This window comes from Podarcis erhardii (assembly GCF_964252035.2).
Source record: "Podarcis erhardii genome assembly, chromosome: 18".
Taxonomy (NCBI): Eukaryota; Metazoa; Chordata; class Lepidosauria; order Squamata; family Lacertidae; genus Podarcis; species Podarcis erhardii.
Window position 1 is genome coordinate 1546673 of NC_138516.1, and position 19399 is coordinate 1566071.

At 48.7% G+C, this 19399-nt stretch overlaps 1 protein-coding gene across 1 annotated transcript in view; it reads right to left on the reverse strand.

The window, feature by feature from the left end:
* Window positions 1-19305, reverse strand: part of WDR18 (WD repeat domain 18) — a 41514-nt gene extending 22209 nt beyond the window's left edge. The window contains exons 1-4 of the mRNA XM_081846314.1: window positions 19055-19305; window positions 14363-14473; window positions 4046-4179; window positions 1521-1662 (exon numbers count right to left, since the gene is read on the reverse strand). Coding sequence (XP_081702440.1) covers window positions 1521-1662; window positions 4046-4179; window positions 14363-14473; window positions 19055-19282 — 615 coding nt within the window. The 5' untranslated portion in view covers window positions 19283-19305. The remainder of the gene's footprint in view (window positions 1-1520; window positions 1663-4045; window positions 4180-14362; window positions 14474-19054) is intronic.
* Between the last annotated feature and the right edge of the window lie 94 nt (window positions 19306-19399).

Here is a 19399-nt window from a genome sequence, read left to right on the forward strand (position 1 = left end):
CATATAATCCCCACAACGAACTAGCAAGGCTGAGAGGCCGTGGCTGTCACAGGGCCACTGACGGCCGTCGCCATGAACTTTTGGGCTGACTTGGCTGAATAATGTTCAGGCCACAAGAGATGTGTAGCAAAGAATGATGTCGCCGGTAAATGAATTATTATAGCTGATGCAGGCAAAACGTACAAGAGGGAGGTGTCAGCAGTCTTGGAGGAAGCCCTAATGTTCGAAGACATATACACACACAAACACGCACACAAATCTTTATAGAAAAAACTCCCGGAAAACAGAAGAATACCAAGCGCTCCATACTACATTTTCTTGCTGCTCCCGTTGGCAACTGTACAAAATGTAGCCGTGTGCATGTTTGTTTGTGTGTGTGTGTGTGTGTGTGTGTGTGTATGAGGCTGTGTACAGCACTCCACAACCTGAGAACCACCTGCCCTAAATCAATTTGGAGGTGGGAGTTTAACACCCAATTAGAGAGTCAGTGCGGGGCGCAGTGGTTAAGAGTGTCGGACTAGGACCTGGGAGATCAGGATTCAAATCCCCACTCAGTCATGGAACTCCCTGAGTCAGTCACAGCCTCTTAACCTACCTCACAGGGTTGTTGCAGGGGTTAACCAAGAAGGGGGGGTGGTGAACAATGGACTCCTTGGATGAAAAACTGGGAGATGAATGCAACAAATAAGCTCTTCTGCTGACCTGCTGGAGAAAGCTGGAGGGGCCAGCCAGAGACAGGTGTCAGTCGCCAAACTGGCATCCAGAGATCTCCATGTGGTTGCAATTGGACCATGCAAGTCACAAAACGCACCTGGCTAATTTCTAACATTGGGGCTTCCCATTGGGCCATCTGGCTGGCCACTGTGGGGGAAAGACGCTGGACTAGAAGGGCTTGATCCAGCTGCCGCAGGGCTTCCTTGCAACGCTTCTGCCCTGCTGTCAGGACTGGAGTCAGATGCAGGTCAGCATGAAAGGCGAGGGCTCCATGGTCAGTGAAGTTAACATATTATTCAAGGAAACGGCATACAACTTAGCAACCCTTCCCAGGTGTTCTTGCCCCCATGGAGCCGTTGCCAGGACTGAAGGTCCACCTTAAGGCTCCTCCTCTCCCAGATGTTTCCCAAGCAGTCTCAAGCTGTATCTGCCACACCCCTAGCCTCTGTTTTGCCTTCCTTGTTATTCCGCGTGTTCTTGGAGAGAGCTTGTTGCAGCCAGAGAGGGAGACCCCCTGGTTCTTCTGCGGCCACTTGACTCCCCTCCTCTGCTTCAGCCGGGAGTCTGAACTGCTCCCTGTCACAGACTCCTCCTGCTCACGAAACCCTCTTGCCTTTTCAGTATCCAACACCACCTCCTAATCTTCCCCCTCTTCAGTGTCCCACTACCAAACCCTGAGCTTTCCTCCTCCAGGATTTCCCTTGGGGGTTTCCTGGCTGGCACCTCCCCCCACGCCTCCCCGTGCAGCCAGTCCCTGTTACCTGAGGAGCGGCACTCCGCTCCCCTGGCCTGCTGGCCTCCCTTACCTTGGCCGTCTGATCTAGGGAGGCTGTGGCAGCACGGGCCATGGGACCACCCATGCCGCAGCAGAGGTCCGTGATGGGAAGGCTGTGTCTCGACCACACATGGCGGGGCTCTGGGCTCTGGGAGGTCTCGGCCTGCAGCACGCTGGGGAAAGGGGGAAGGAAGAGGCCTCAGCACACAGCAAGCGGGGCAAGGAAAGCGGGGGTCCCAGGAAACGCGCATGGCGGGTGTGAGGGAATGTGGCTCAGTTCCGGATGCATTTGTCCAAATAAAAGCAATGGAGCGTCTGGAGTTGGCTCTCTTCAAGCTTTTCAAGGGAGACAGTGTTGATTTTCTTATAGTCTGGACTCCCTGACGTTTGTATATCTAATGCATCTCTTTGTTGGAGATATAATACGTACAATGCTTCTTTGAAACATGCTTCTGCTATGTCGTACACTTACTAAGTTTTGGGAGAAAGTGCTGGACTATATAAACAACACCATACGGAAAAACTCAAGATTTTCAGGGGTGAATATGCTCTTGAACCCATTGTATGGAAACTGACAACAGGACAGCGAAAATGGATTCTACGCACCCTAATGTTGGCCAAGAGATGAAGAATGGAGGTACGATTCCCCTTAATCAATGGCTTGACAACATAGGAACAGCTTATAGACGCAGACTTTCTTTGCATAAATACAATGATATTCGGAACTTGCACAGAATCTATTAGGCTACTGAGAATTAAACGTGCATTAGGATAATAAGAATAAACACCTTTTTTCTTTTTCATTCACATCCACTTTTTCTTTCTTTCTTTTCGCCGTTGCCCCACCCACTTTCCGCCTCTGGCCCCCAGAGTGCTGCCTGGAAGACAACGCGGCCCCTTCCCCAACATGATGATGTTTTGTAGCTCCTGAAACTGAAGAGGTTAACGGCTGTGAGATGGGGGACGGACGGACGGACTGCTGTCCTCAGAGCACCCTCTGCCATTGGATGGCCGTTGACAAACGGTGGAGAGCAAAGGAGGCTGGGAACAGCGGCTGCAGGATCCAACCATGGGAGCCTCCCCTCCGGCTGGCTGTCCTTGCAGCCTCAATGGCCAAAGCAATTAAGGAAGAGATGCTGCCTGTCAAAAGCTCTGCTGGCCCAGGGGGTCAGGGACGTGCTGGCATCTCCATGCCAACTGCTGCTTCGGTGTGGAGGGAGCCAGCAAACAACGTTGGCACAGTGTGCAAAGTTGGGGGGGGGAAGAGTCAGAGGCTTCCATAGTGCCATTATTTCTGTCAAAGGGGGCCCAAAGCAGCCTGGTTAACAGGAATTGAGTGCCTGCTTGCAATAGGAGGCAAACAGAAGAAGGCTTGGCATCCTGGCAGCTCCTGTGCTACAAAACCTAAATTGTTTCAGGAGGAGGCGGCTGCCCACAGGGTCCCTGCATGAGTTGCTGTTCCACCCTCGCCTCCTTCTGATCAACCACTGGTCTGTGTGATGGGCTCGACCGCCATCATCCCACAACCCTGCCCCAGAAACCGCCTGCCGTGACTCTGCAAGACCTGCGGCTCTGGGGCTGCATCAAAGCCAGCCATGGTGGGAAGCTTTGGAAAAACGAGCCTTCATGTTAAGAAGAGACTCAGCCAGAGACAGACAGGAGTGGGCCAAAAGGTTGTGGAAGAGGAAACCTCTGCAAACGGAACAAGCAAGGTCAGTGAAGACTTTTGCCTCTTAGAATCGTCTGATCACAGAGCTGGGAGGGAGCCCAAGGGTCAACTAGTCCAACCTCTAGGTTAGAAGGGATATAAAAGGAGAAGGAAAAAAACCTTGGAGAGCTGCTGCCAGTTTGTGTATGCAACACTGAACTTAATAATAATAATAATAATAATAATAGTAATTTATTATTTATACCCCACCCATCGGGCTGGGTTTCCCCATCCACTCTGGGCGGCTTCCAACAAAACACAATAACAAGATGGATCATAGAATTGTAGAGTAGGTAGATGGCTATTGTATCAAACCCCCACAGCCTGAGGAGGAACGGTTGAAGGAGCTGGGAATGCTGAGCCTGGAAAAGAGGGGACTGAGAGCAGACGGGAGAGCCATCTTCCAATATCTCAAGCAAAGGCTGTCCCGTGGAAGAGGGAACAAGCTTGTTTTCTCCTGCTCAGGAAGATAGGACTTGAACCCATGGCTTAGAGTTACAAGAAAGGAGATTCCGACAGCATCAGGAAGATGCTGAAACTAAGAGCTATTCGACAGAACGGCCTCCCTCGGGAGGTTGTGGACTCTCCTTCTTTGGAGTTTTAAAGCAAAGGTTGGAGGGCCATCTGTCATGGATGTTTGAGCTGAGATTCCTGCAATGCAGGAGGGGTTGGACTAGATGACCCTTGGGGTTCCTTCCAACTCCACCATTCTGTGGTCTCTCACTCGCCTCCTTCCCAGGCTGAACATACCAAGCTCCTTCAACAGTTCCTCATCAGGCTTTGCTTCCAGACTCAGGATCATCTCAGTCACCCTCCTCGGCACACCTTCCAGCTTGTCCATCTCTTACCTGTACAGGTTCCACACTATCACAAGGCTGTCCTTTGCTCCGGAGAGGAAGTGGCTGCTGTCGTCTGTGAAGGCCACACAGGAAAGATCCTGGTAGTGTTGGTTCAGAATGGCAAGCAGGTTCCCGCTAGACACCTGGGGCAGAGAAGCGACCCCAACATATTTGGGAGGTGGGGAAGAGAAGAGAAAATCAGGAGAGATTAGGAATCGAATGACACCCTGGACCTGATTTACCAAGGGAGACTGTAAATGAAATATCAGAGTTCAACACCTAATACCCACTTCTGACACCGGGTAGATATTGTACCCCAGTATTTCCCTAACAAGACCACCTGCAAGCGCAGGACTAGCAGAGTTTCCCAAAGCTCGGTTTCCAGCTGTTTTTTTGACTATAATTTCCATCATCCCTCACCACTGGTCCTGCTAGCTCGGGATGATGGGAGTTGTAGTCCAAAAACAGCTGGAAACCAGGGTTTGGAAAACCCTGATCTGCAGTGATTCAAAATGCCTCTCCAGGGATGCAGGTGGGGGTATTCCAGCTCTGCCTGGATACAGCACTGAGGATTAAGCCTGGGACCTTCTGAATGGGAAAAGCAGGTACTCTGCTGCTGAGCTATGCCCCTTCCTCTAAAAAGAAAGCAAGACTCCGGTCCGTGTGAAGGCTCATTTCATAGGAACGCAGGAAACGGACTTTTTAGAGAATCAGATGCTGGTTCACCTAGCTGGTACTGTCAGCACTGGCTGGCAGCGGTTCTCCAGGGTTTCAGACTCAGGGGTCTTTCACAGCCCAACAGAGAAAGACCCTGGGAGCTTCTGCATGCAAAGCAGTCCTTCCCCTAAACTCAAGAAATTAGTAAATGGTAGGGTTTTTATTAATTGGGATGTGGAGGGAGAAATACAAGCTGCAGCGGAATTCCTGGACTAGCCTACGCAAAAGGACCTGGCCACGCTAGGGCCACTTAGGAACAAATAGAGGGCCATTGAGGATAACTGTCCTCCCTCCTTGCCCTGAGACTGGGGGTTTGGAAGGCTGCAGGATAACTGGGTGTGAAGTGGCAGGAAAAGAGAGGGGTTTTAAGCAAGGTGTGCTGAGAAGAAAGGGAGAGAAGGATGGGATCTATCTTGGGCAGGCTGGCTGAAGGCTGGCTGGGAGAGATGCCTTGGAGTCCAGGGCTGCACAAGCCCCTCTTGAAATGACCATGCTGTAAGATCGGGGCTCCCTCCAGGCAGACTGAAGGTGTAAACAGGGGAATAAACCATATTTCTTAAAGGTATGGCAGTCTCCGCCGTGTCTCAATTCTCCAAAGGACCACAGACCCTGGGTGGGTGCCTGGAACTCCCAGTCTTACAGTGGGTGGGGGTGGCACCTGACTTTTGAAACAATAGGATTCTGGTCCTCATTGTTCTGATTTAGATAGGAACCCACAAAGCTATACCAAATTACACTGTCAGACCTTCATGCTTAGGACGATCTACAGTGAATCATAGAATCATAGAGTTGGAAGAGACCACAAGGGCCATCGAGTCCAACCCCCTGCAAAGCAGGAAACACCATCAGAGCACTCCTGACATATGGTTGTCAAGCCTCTGCTTAAAGACCTCCAAAGAAGGAGACTCCACCACACTCCTTGGCAGCAAATTCCACTGTCGAACAGCTCTTACTGTCAGGAAGTTCTTCCTAATGTTTAGGTGGAATCTTCTTTCTTGTAGTTTGGATCCGTTGCTCCGTGTCCGCTTCTCTGGAGCAGCAGAAAACAACCTTTCTCCCTCCTCTATGTGACATCCTTTTGTATATTTGAACATGGCTATCATATCACCCCTTAACCTCCTCTTTTCTGGCGTTTCAGGCTGGGGCTTGTGTGTATGATATTCCAAGCCCTACCTGGAAATGCTCAACAGCTAATCTAGGCACAAAGGCAGGAAGCAGCAAAATGTTAAATGATTCTAGTCCTCATGACTAGACAGACATTCAAAGGACTGATTTAAACAGGAAACCCAGGAAGCTGCCTAATGCTGAGTCAGGCTGCTGGCCCAGATCATAAGAAAGGCGTTTCCAGATGAAGGACTGCAAGGGAAGAGAGACTTTGTGTTGGCCACCAGGCAATGGCATTTCCACCTGCCCTGACCTCCAGCCCTGGGAGCCTTTCCCAGAACATGACTTTGAGAACAGTAGAAGCAGCCAGGAAGAGAGGAGTTCCTATATTTAAACCAATTTTATACGTTGTGTGTCCTTGTTTTTCAATTTGATCCTTTTACATGGCTTTGTATGTTTTGTTTTGTTTTGTTTTATGCACTGTGACTTGCCATTGTTTACCGGTATATTGATTATAGTTGAGTAATTCTTTATTGCAAACTCCTTAAAGCCTAGATAGCTCAATTGGTTATGATAACGCCAAGGTCGCAGTTTCGATCCCTGTATGGGACAGCTGCATATTTCTGCATTGCAGGGGGCTGGACTAATGATGAGTCCCTACGATGCTATGATTATTTGCTATTTTAATTTTACTGCTTACTATTTTATTCTAATGGATTACTGAATATTGCTTTATTTGATAGAAGTTGTTTATTATGACTTCTTTTTGTCTTGGATCAGATTCTTATTAGAATCTGTGCGATCTTTGCTGTGTATTTTGTTGTCCCTTCAGCTCATAAACCGCCCTGTGTACAGTAATACAGAAAAGCGGTATACAAAAAGTGAAATGAAACCGTCCATCTAGCTTAATATTGTGTACACTGACTGGCAGAGGCTCTGCAGGGCTTCAGGCAAGGAGTCTTCTGCAGCGCTACCTGAAGATGCCCCATGGGAACGAACCCGGGTCTTTTTGCATGCAAAGCAGGTGCCCAGCATGTTATTCCCAGGCACGCATATTCAAGGCTGCAGCCCAGTTGTCTACCTCTATATCCTCCTGTCTGATGACACAGTGACAAGGCAGGAGGCGTCAAGACCATGACAGAGACAGGAGCCTCGTAGCCTCGGGGCTGCTGCTTGGGTGAACCTGTAAGGAAGTCACAAGCCACCGCCGCCTGGCGTATTATTAGCCGCATCGCGGAATGATTTGCATTACAATAAGCGGACAGTTATCAGCCCTCTGGGAGTATCGCTTGAGCTGCTGATCTGGTTGGAGCGATGCCAAGGCCGCTCTCCTCTTCCAGAACCAGCACCCAAGGGATACCTGTCTGACCCCCTCCACTGTCAGCTTCTCAAAAGCCGGGCTGGAGAAAGTCATTTATCTCCAGCTGCCTTTAACTAAGAGGCCAAACTTTTAAGCTCTGTATTGTTACTGGGTTCAAATCCTCGGTTTTTGATTCCTTGTAATGCGGTTCAGTTAAACACAGATGTGATGCTGGCCTTTGGACTGCTGTTTCCACTTGCTTTGATTTTTAAAAATTTGAATCCTGGTCTGTGTCTTAAAGGAAGCTACTCTGTGAAGGGTTTGAGTCTAAAGGCACACCAGAAATCTTTAAAAGAAATGTATTTTGATAGCCGCCCCGCCCCAAATTGGTTACTGGACATGGGATAGGGTTTCTTGTGTGCCATGGGGAAGGCGACTTTTCTGCCCTGAACTTTTCTGCACCCCTATTTGAATTCAAAGCCGGATAGACAGCATAATAACTATAAGGCTGGAAAATAAGGTTACAGAAAAACAGAAACACAGGATTTGGTTCCTGGGAGTTCAAGGAAGGAGTTCTGTATAGAGCTTGTGAGCACTTCATCTCAGGAACCAAGAGGAGGGCCTGAGAGATCTATTTTTTTGTTTCTCTATGTGCTGGAAGCTGCCTAGAGTGGATGGGGTGTAAGTAATAAAATTATTAATTATTCCTCCCTCCAGCTGCCCAATTGCTCACCTGCATAGACACTGCTGCTCGCCCTAGGCTACCAGGGTGCAAATCCTTCCACACTCAGCCTTGAAGCTCAGTGGGTGTGACCTCGCGAGCCAGTTGCAGTTCCCCAGACTAACGCCACCTTGCAGGATTGTGACAAGGAAGAAATGGCAGGAGGCAGAGTACCAGGTAGGCTCCCTTGAGCTTCATGCCATTGCCTTTCCTCTCAATGGTCACCTGGGGAGAAGCCGTTCCACTAGACTACTTCAGAGGGAGAGAGATAGGAAGCACCAGGCACTTCCTGCCCCTGAATTGTGCTGGCTGATAGTTACAGAAACCAGTGCCTGAGTCTGGATTTTCCTCTTCCCTCCCCATTCCTTTCCCCTTGTGTGCTATGCCTTTGTAAGCCTGCAAGCACCAGCGGCTGTACTGTATGAAAGCCATTCTGGGAGCATTTTGGGGTACAGTCTTAGCCAGGCTGATCATCAGCACCTGCCAATATTGACGCACCAAGCAGACGAGTCAGTTGATGCGAGGCTGTTCTGGGAGGGGCTCACTGGCAGATGGTCTTAGCCAGGCTGGAGAAGCCAGGGGGCATTTTGATATCTTGCCAGCCAGGTGGAAAGGCTCTGCTGACGGAGGCAGAGGTGGGACGGAGGAGCTGATCCAGACTTGTTACAACTCGTGGAAGAGGAGGGGGCTGCCACGCTTCCCTGCTCTGATGCAGCCGGGCGGAAGGGCTGCTGACGGAGGCGGTTCTGAGGAACGTGGCAGGTTTCGGAGACCATGGTTGCTGGGGTGCCGGCAGCAGGTGAAGGGTCACTGCCTGCCCCTGGGCCCTGCTTGCACAGAAGCATCTAGCTGGCCATGGAGGAAAAAGGGAATGCAAGAGCAGGTTGGGGGTGTGGAAGAAGAAAGGCAGGCAGGCTCCTTGCGTCCACACCCCCACCAGCAAAGTTTGTATAAAGATAAAAGAAACGACTTCTTCACGCAGCACAGAGTATGGAACCCCCTCCCACAGAAAGCAGTGCTGACCACCAACTTGAGACGAGGGCAGGGCGATATATGGCCCAAAACCGTTTTGAAGTCCATATCATGATACCAATTTCATAGTTTTTGACCAGGCAATACATCAGGAATCATGATGTGTTAGGGCTGGGCAATATATCGTCCAAAACCATTTTGAAGTCCATATCATGATATTGGTTTCATAATTTTTGACCTGGTAATTTATGGCGAATCATGGTGTGTGTGTGTGTGTGTGTGTGTGTAATAGAGAGATACAAAAATCTCAATGCAGGGAAAACTGTGAAGCCAGCCAGTGCCTCTGCATAGCTACATCCTTATTTCAGACATTGTGACATATTGCTATGTCGTGATATTAAAAAGGTAAAGGGACCCTTGACCATTAGGTCTAGTCGCGGACGACTCTGGGGTTGCAGCACTCATCTCACTTTATTGGCCGAGGGAGCCGGCGTACAGCTTCCGGGTCATGTGGCCAGCATGACTAAGCCACTTCTGGCAAACCAGAGCAGCGCACGGAAACGCCATTTACCTTCCCGCCGGAGCAGTACCTATTTATCTACTTGCACTTTGATGTGCTTTTGAACTGCTAGGTTGGCAGGAGCAGGGACCGAGCAACGGGAGCTCACCCCATTGCGGGGATTCGAACCGCCGACCTTCTGATCAGTAAGTCCTAGGCACTGTGGTTTAACCCACAGCTCCACCCGCGTCCCTTATCGTGATATTATCTGGTTACAAATAGCGATGTTCAAAACCAGGTATCGCCCAGCCCCAACTTGAACTCGGCAAATTTAAGGAGGGGAGGGCTATCAGCGGCTACTAGCCATGATGGCTCTGCCTTCGCAGTTGGAGGCAGCAATGCATCTGAATCCCAGTTGCTGGAAACCGCAAGAGGGCAAAGGGCTCTTGCACCCAGCTTGCAGGTTTCCCCACTGAGGCCTCTGTTTGGCCGCTGTGAGAACAGGATGTTGGTCTAGATGTGACAATGGCCCGATCCAGCAAGCAAGCTCTACTTATGTATTTGAAGTCACCCAAAAAGGAAACTCAAATTTGATTCCATTACGGCTTTAAACTGTCCAAGACGCCACCCGGGAAGAATGGCAGATGAAGGTGATGGACTACATAGAACTGGCGGAAATGACTGGCAGAATCCGAGACCAGGGAGAAGAGTCGGTGGAAGAAGATTGGAAGAAATTTAAAGCTTATTTACAGAAACATTGTAAAATTAAGGAATGTTAGAAGGAGGCTGGAATGAAGTTATGTGGCTTTAGCGGAAATGTTATAAAGGACTAAGTAAAAATAGACTGTTAATGGATGAAAGGAGGGAAGGTAAAGCTACATTATATTAAGATAAATTAAAGGATAAAAATTGGGAAAGATGGAAAGGATTTGCTGAAACAGCTAACCAAACTAGAATACAAAAAAGGGAGGTGTGAGGTCAAGGAAACAAGCAAATGAAAGATAAGTTATGGGAAGGTTCGTTGTGTTTTTTAATTGTTTCTATTTTTCTGTTTTCTGTTTTTAATATTATTATTTTTTCCTTATTGTGATGTGTTGTCCAGATTTTGCTTAACTTGGTGTTTTCCCTTTTTCTTTTTGTAACCTTTAAAACTTTAATAAATATTATTTTTTAAAAAATAATAATAAACTGTCCAAGATGGATCTAATTATTTTACAGAGCTGCCAATATGGCTATTAAGCCACCCACCACTTTCCCTCCCCACCGCCACCAAAAAGCATAAATGTGACACCTTCTGGGCTTGATGGGTGGCTGTCCTTTTGCTTCCTTCACCCCAGGGTGAAGGGTTACTGCAAGCAAGCCTCTTGGGCTGCTGCGGACAACCTCAAAAGGAGAAACTTTTAAGGGGGAAAAGAGACTCCGTCAGCAGTTCCACAAGGCTCATCTTTTGCAATATTCATCCTGCTCCTCACCACCTTGCTCAAACGTGCAGAAGAAATTGGGGCAGGGACAGGATACTGGGTTGTGAGGCAAGGAAGGAGAAGAAACTGCAGCTAAGTGGAGCATAAGGACCCAAAGGTTGTATTTTTGGGAGCAGCGCTGGAGGGCAGCCAGGAGAAATGGGTACGCTGCCAGATATCTGCTCAGGCTATATGTGCTCTACCTAGTGCTGCTACCTGCCGCTTCTTCTCCCTCTCTCGTGGCCGTAGGATGAAGCTGAATGTTGGAAGCAGAGCTCCCTCCATAGGCTCTGCTGTGACAGGCCAGCTCCATCAGGCCCCCTCTCCATATCCCCTCAGCTTCTTTATTATTACTGTTAATACACTGGAGAAGCCAGTACAGTAATACTTCGGGTTACGGACAGCCGAAACCCAGAAGTACCGGACAGGTTACTTCCGGGTTTCAGTGGTCGCACATGTGCAGAAGCGCTGAATCGCAGACACGCCACTGCGGGTTGCGAACGTGCATCCTACACAGATCACGTTTGCAACCCGAGCGGCCACTGTATAAGTTGCATTTTCAGCTGAATCTGGGGGAAACCACTCGAAGCATCCATTGTGTTGAGCTATTTAAATTGCTTTTGTTTGACATGTTCAATGGAAACAGCTAAAAGTCTGTAAATTTTGATAATAAACCTGATTTGCAATGGGGGTTGAATAATTTCAATGGCAACTGTAGGAAGAAGAGCTCCCTCCATCAGATCTGCTGCCACAGGCCAGCTCCATTGGGTCTCCTCTCCCCTCAACCGTCATCTGGGGGCAGCCTCAAGTGGGAAAGATAGAAAGCAGGGCTCCCTGCATCAGCTTTGCTGGAAGCCCAGCTCCAACAGGCACCTCCTGCTCCCGAACTGTGCCAGCTGATCGTTACAGGAACAACTCTTTAGAAACTGGTGCCTGAGTTTCTATTTTCCTCTTCCCTCCCAGTCCCTCTTCCCTTGTGTGTCGTGTTTTCTTTAGGACTGTAAGTCTGTAGGGAAGGTCTGTTTCATTTTGACTGTATGCAAGCTGCTCTGGGAGACCTTTTGGTTGAAGAGCAGGGTAAAGCTGCTCTAACTAAATAAAATAATTATTTACACGGGGAGGTACAGGCAGAAGGAAGGACTTCTTGGCACGGTGCATTTTTAAACTGTGGAATTCGCTCCAGTAGGAGGGTGTGACGGCCATCAATTCTACGACTGCTTTAGAAGAGGATTAGAGGTGGCTATCGCTGGCCACTTGCCACAACGGTTATATTTTACACTGTGATTTTATAATGTGAACCACCCCGAGACCTGCAGGTATAGGGCGGTATACTAATTTATTTATTCTTCTTCTTCTTCATCATCATCATCTAGGTCTGCTGTTAGAGGCAGTAAATGCCTCTGAACGCCGGTTTCTTGGAATTGCAGGAGGGAAGAGATCCTGCTGCATTCAAGACCTGTTTGAGGGCTTCCCTTTGGGGCATCTTTTTGGCAATGGACTGGGGGAGGGGGTGCGCTCCCTTGGACTGACCCAGCCCAAGGGCCCTCCTGATGGTCTCTTCTTGCATAACACCTGGCTGGAGATCTTTAAAAGAAAAGGAACAAAACTAACTAATTTGGGCCAGATTGAAGAACTCACTTTCCCAGCCTTGCTCCTTGCCTAGGAAACAGGATTAGCATCGAGGACAGGCGAGGAGACAAAGTCAGCTCCTGCCCCCTTGTGGCAAGGTCTCATTCTGCACATCAATAATGCTTCCAAATATCTTTTCTTTCAGGTATGGTGGCAAAACCTGAACAGCTTATACTATTAATTTTATTATTTGCACCCCACCCATTGGGAGTGGGATGCCCCAGCCATTCTAGGTGGTATCCAACATATATAAAAACCTAATAAAATACTACACGTTTCCCGATACAGGGCTGCCTTCATATGTCTTCTAAAGGTTATCTGGGTACTCCTCTCCTTGACATCTGATGGGAGGTCATTCCACAGGGTGGGTGCCACTAGCAAGAAGGCCCTCTGCCTGCACCTAGTTTGCTATTTGCATTGAGGAGGAAGGAATACAGCAGCCCATCTCCCACTGCTGCGTTCTGCCTCTTTGCTAGTGGCACTGTATCCGTAAGGTAACCTCCCTACTGGACAATAATACTGGACAATAACAATAACAAAGGTAGGATGGCCATCTGTCATGGATGCTTGAGCTGAGGTTCCTGCAGTGCAGGGGGTTGGACTAGATGACCCTTGGGGTCCCTTCCAACTCTACCATTCTATGATTCTATACTGAAGTGGCTTCTACAAGGCTGAAGCATTAAGGACCAAGCATGCAGAAGGTCCCGGGACCAATCCCTGACATCCCCAGGTAGGGTTGGGAAAAACTCATTACTTAAAACCCAAACTAAGCTTAGGCATCAGGCACATTTTGCACCTGGATATCGACCACTTGCAACCAAGTGAAGATGCATGGGTGGCAGGATGGTACCTGACATCTCCACCATCTGGAGGCCTTTGCCTGGAGATCCTTGGATCTGGACTGTTTTCACACACCAACACCCCATCCTGTAGAATTCTATCCGCTATATTTTGTCTGCACAATCGGAATGAATTTCAGGAACTAAAATGCTTTTTCTGTGCAGCCTGAGCAGGAGTGGTGAACAGCGTTACAGTGAATTGTTGTTGCTTGCCTTCGCTCCCCCCCCACCAGCCCTGCTGCTACGTTATGAATGGTCTGAGTCACCATTAAGAAAATGAGTTCGGAATAGGCCAGTATATATGTGGACTGTCCCTGGGTCAAGTGACTTTCCTTCTTTCAATTTCTCAAAGCTCTTAACCTGGCTCAAGGTTGTCATCTGAACTAATGTTTAATTAAGGGGAGAGTGCTTTTGTGACCTGGTTCTACCTGCAGGACCGCCTCTCCTGGCATGCCCCACGGAGGACCTTAAGGTCCACAAATAACAACACTTTGGAGGTCCCGAGCCTCAAGGAGGTTAGATTGGTTTCAACTAGGGCCAGGGCCTTTTCAGCACTGGCCCCGATGTAGTGGAACGCTCTGTCACAAGAGACTATGGCCCTGCGGGACTTGACATCTTTCCGCAGGACTTGCAAGACAGAGCCTTTGGTTTGGACTCGGTCTGACCCATGTTTCCCTCCCCTTATGATTTATCAGCTACTTCAAAATGAGGCTGCATTTTAAATTGCATTTTAACCTGTATTTTAAATTGGTTTTCTTCTTCTTTTTCTTTCCCCCCTCTCTTTCCCCCCTATTATATTTTTACTGTGATTTTATTGGTGTTAGCTGCCCTGAGCCAGGCTCTGGCCGGGGAGGGTGGGGTATAAATAAAATTTATATTATTATTATTGGTTTTCCTCCTGCCACCTGGGTAGCCACTGTGACGACAGGATGCAGGACTAGATGGGCCATTGGCCAGATTCCACAGGTTCTCCTTGTGTTCTTATGAGGTTCTCCAATCCTGCTGAAGGCCACCAGTTCCTCCCACCCCACCCCTGAGTGGTCAAGAGAGATCACCCACCCACCCACGTTTGCCACCTTCCTTACCTCCCAGAGGTAGATGCTTTCGGCGATACCTGCCAAGATGTAGAGACCGTTGGGAGCTGCAGCCAAGCAAGACACCAAGCCTGGGCAGATTATCTTCTGCTGGAGCTGATCCTATGCAAAACAACAACAAACCTCTGGTTACGTGAAACGTATTCAATAAACACATATTCAATAAATACTATTCATTGTACAGAATTGTAGATTTCTACAGAAGTAGCTCATAAAGTTCAACGAAAAAAGTAGAAGACCCAGTGGATCAATTCATTCTCTAATCAGTTTATGCATAAGGTCCATATATATGAAAGTGTTTATTCCACCTGTCTGTTCATAGAGTCCAACAATCCACATTCGTGGACCTTATGCATAAACTGAAATCTACAATTCTATACAACGAATAGCATATATTACTTTTTCAAATGTTCAGCCGGTTATGTCTTGTGTGTTTATTGGAGCTCATCCTAGGGACAAATAGGGGCAGTGGAGGGAAAGAGTATTATTTATTTGTTACTTATTAAAATATTTCTGTACTGCCCCACACATCAATCTCTGGGCAGTGTACCACAATAAAAACACACACACACACCCTAATACCACAATAAAAGCATGGGGAAATTCAGGACAGATAAAACAAAGTGCTTCTTCAACGCAGCACATAGTTGAACTGTGGAACTCGCTCCCACAAGAGGGTGGGACAGCCACCAACTTGGTTAGCTTTAAGGGACAAATGAACGAATTCATGGTGGAGAGGTCTATCAATGGCTATTCACTGTGACAATATGCTCTGCCTCCACAGCCAGGGGCAGCAATGGTTCTGAATACCAGTTGCTGGAAACCACAGCAGGAGAGAGGGTTCTTGTGCTCAAGTTCTACTTCATAAGATCACAGAACCATAGAGTTGAAAGGGACCCCAGGGATCCTCTAGTCCAGTGTTTCCCAACCTTGTTTTTGGACTACAACTCCCATCATCCCTTGCTAGCAAGACCAATGGTCAGGGATGATGGGAATTGTAGTCCTACAGCAGCTGGAGACCCAAGGTTGGGAAACACTGCTCTAGTCCAACCCCAGGCAATGCAGGAATATGCAGCTGCCCCATTGAACCTGCAACCTTGGTGTTATCAGCACCATGCTCTAACCAACTGAGCTATCCAGTTGGGTTTTCTTGTTTTCCAAAGGCATCTGCTTGGATACAGTGAGAATGCTGGATGCTGGACAAGATTGGCCTGATTCTCCAGGCTTCTTATGTCAGTGAGTAGATTAATCATTAAAAAATTTAAAAACCCATATTGGAATGGAAAGCTGATCAGATGCTGAAAATGGATGCACCAAGAGAGTACTGTGGTACCTCGGGTTACATACGCTTCAGGTTACAGACTCCGCTAACCCAGAAATAGTACCTCAGGTTAAGAACTTTGCTTCAGGATGAGAACAGAAATCCTGTGGCGGTGGTGCAGTGATAGGCCCCATTATCTAAAGTGGTACCTCAGGTTAAGAACAATTTCAGGTTAAGAACGGACCTCTGGAACAAATTAAGTTCTTAACCCGAGGTACCACTGTACCCACTTGTGGATAGCTCAGTCAGTAGAGCATGAGGCTCTTAATCTCAGGGTCGTGGGTTTGAGCTCCATGTTGGGCAAGAGATTCCTGCATTGCAGGGGGTTGGACTAGGTGAGCCTGGTGGTCCCTTCCAACTTTACAATTCTAGGATTCTATCCTACATAGTGGAGCAGGGTCTGCAAAATGTGGTCTGCAAGCTTCATTTGGAGGGTCTGCAGCATTTCTGTGAAGACTTGATCTGGTGGAAGTCTTTTGTGTGACTGGGGGAGATACCTGTCCCTACCTGTTCCCCAGTGTGGGGCTGCATACACGTTGCAGTTTACTACAGAGCAGGTGCCCCTCTTAAAACAACCTAGATCTGAGTTTGATCGCTGAAATAAGATGCCTTTGTGTGCACCCCCAGTCAGGAGTTTAAGCTACTGGGAGATGTGGCTGAACACTTCTTTTTTTAAAGTGAGTTGGGATTTCAGTTCTAATCCATTACAGTATTGGGGAAAATGCTTAAAAACTCTGGCAGACCACAGTTGAGAGGAGGAGGAGGAGGCTTAAGACGATAAGAGGGCTGGAAAGAAAGCAAATGAACTGTGTTGTAGCAAAGAGGGATATCAAGCTATCCAGGACAGAAGGGCTGGAGAGGAACTGCAACCCAGACAGGCATAATAGGCTTGGCTTTTATCTTTCAGCTGGAGTGACATAATGCGAGTGGAAAGACGGTTGGAAATTCTGCAGCAGCTAGAGTGAAAGATTACCCGGTTCTGAGGGTCTAACGGTTTAAAGCCCTAGCACACAGAAGAACCACAGCCAAGCTATGCTCTGTGTTACTTCTGCATGCAGATTACAATTAACCTGGGTGGCTTTAAAAGTAGACTGGGCAAACTGGCACTCCAGCCAGAATGGCCAATCTCTGCTTCCCTGATCGGAGGCAGTAATGTTTCTGAATACCAGCTGCTGTAAACCACAGGAGGGGAGAGTTGCTACTCTTGCACTGGGGCCCAGGCTTCCCATTGGGGCATCTGGTTGGCCACTGTGAGACCAGAATGATGGACTAGCTGGCAGGTTCTTCTTACATTCTCTCTCAGCTCCCCTCCATCTGCAATGCTGGGTTAACAGTACAGGGCTACCTTGCAGGGCTGTTGTAAGCCTTATAATGCAATGCACGCAAAGCCCAAGATAAACAAACTGTATCATTATCAAAAGTTTTCTATTTACAGTGGTGCCTCGCAAAACGAAATTAATCCATTCCGCGAGTCTCTTCGTCTAGCGGTTTTTTCGTCTTGCGAAGCAAGCCCATTGACGGCTTAGCGGCTTTTAGCAGCTTAGCGGATCAGCTGATAAGCGGCTTAGCGGCTTAGAAAAAGGGGGGGAAGGGGGGGGAACCGCAGGAACTCGCAATACATTTTCGTCTTGCGAAGCAAGCCCATAGGGAAATTTGTTTTGCAAAGCGCCTCCAAAACAGAAAACCCTTTCGTCTAGCGGGTTTCCCGTCTTGCGAGGCATTCGTCTTGCGGGGCACCACTGTATTATGAGGAGGGGGTGGTGTTTCTGAAGGGTGCTGGTCTCCCACAGCTTTTCAGGCTGTTGTGGAGGAGAGCCTTGTTTCCCCACCCAGAATGTATTGGAATACAACTCCCAGCATCCCTGAACATGGGCCATGCTGGATACTGCAGCAGGCGAGAGCTGGAGGTCCGAAAAGCAGCTGGCTATGGGCCACTTGCGATCAAGTGAAGATGTCTGGGTGCCATGATGGTGCTGGAGATCTCTTCCATCTGGGGATCGTTGCATTGGGACAGCTTTCACACACTAATATCCCATCCTGTCAAATTCTATCCGTTATATTTTATCTGCACAATAAGGGTGAATTTCAGGAACCAAAATGTGTTGAGCAGTAGCAGTGAACATCGTTATAGTGAATGGTTGTCACTTGTCAGTTCCCCTACTGCCCTGCTCATTTGAGAAGAATATTCCTACGTTATGAATAGCCCATGTCACTATTAAGAAAAAGGGGTCGGAATAGGTCAATATACAGTGGTACCTCAGGTTACATACACTTCAGGTTACATATGCTTCAGGTTACAGACTCCGCTAACCCAGAAATAGTGCTTCAGGTTAAGAACTTTGCTTCAGGATGAGAACAGAAATCGTGCTCTGGTGGTGCGGCGGCAGCAGGAGGCCCCATTAGCTAAAGTGGTGCTTCAGGTTAAGAACAGTTTCAGGTTAAGTATGGACCTCCGGAACGACGTAAGTACTTAACCCGAGGTACCACTGTATATGTAGACTGCCCCTGGGTCAAGTGACTTTTCTTCTTCATGTTCTCAAAGCTCTTAACTGAGCTCAAGGTTGTCCTCTGACCTAGCCAGATGAGAATCAATCACAGTCAGTCCATCCTTTGGAAAACAAGACTCAGTCTAGAGCAGGGGTGCCCCTACTTTTTTCAAAGAGGGCCAGATTTGATGAAGTGAACATGTGTGAGGGCCGACCGAAGTTACTGAGCTTTTTTTTTTTTTACAATTTTACCCCAAAGTTGTTGAGCTTTCTTTAGGATTGAAGCTGATGAGCTTTCTTTAGGATTTTACCAGGACATATACAGTGGTACCTCGGGTTAAGTACTTAATTCTTTCTGGAGATCCGTACTTAACCTGAAACTGTTCTTAACCTGAAGCACCACTTTAGCTAATGGGGCCTTCCTGCTGCTGCTGGAGCACGATTTCTGTTCTCATCCTGAAGCAAAGTTCTTAACCTGAAGCACTATTTCTGGTCAAAACAAAATAAAAAAATTCCTTCCAGTAGCACCTTAAAGACCAACTGAGTTAGTTCTAGGTATGAGCTTTCGTGTGCATGCACACTTCTTCAGATACCAACCCACTATTTCTGGGTTAGCGGAGTGTGTAACCTGAAGCGTCTGTAACCTGAAGCGTCTGTAACTCGAGGTACCACTGTATTACCATGGGGGGGGGGGCGGATTAGGCCCCCGAAACAGACTTTAGACATGCCTGGTCAAGGAATCTGGGGGGGGGGTTGATGTCTAGAGTTGGGGTTTCCATGGGAACCCCATGGGGGGGTCACTCCCGGGGGCGTGGCTTCCTGAGGATGCGCACGCACGCGCAGCCCCCTTTGTCCCCCCCCCCGCGGTCCTCCTACCTTCCTCTGGAGCTCCCAGGCGCCCACGCAGGCCTTGCCCAGCTGCGCCCCGAGCAGGTGCTCCCCGCCCAGCAGCGCCATCCCTCGAGCCGCGCAGCTGAACCCGCGGTATCCGGCCACCGAGGCCCCGGAGCCCACTTCCCACACCGAGCAGCCGCCTCCGGACGACGAGGCCGCCTCAGCCGCCGACACCAGCGCCACCTCCACGGGGCCGCCGGCAGCCGCCATCTTGGGCCGTCACGCCTCCTCCCCGCGCGCATGCGCGGCCGCAGGAGGGAATCTTCGCCTACTAAAGACACGCCTCCTCCGGCTCCAGGCCCCGCCCCTTGATTGCCGGAAGTGACG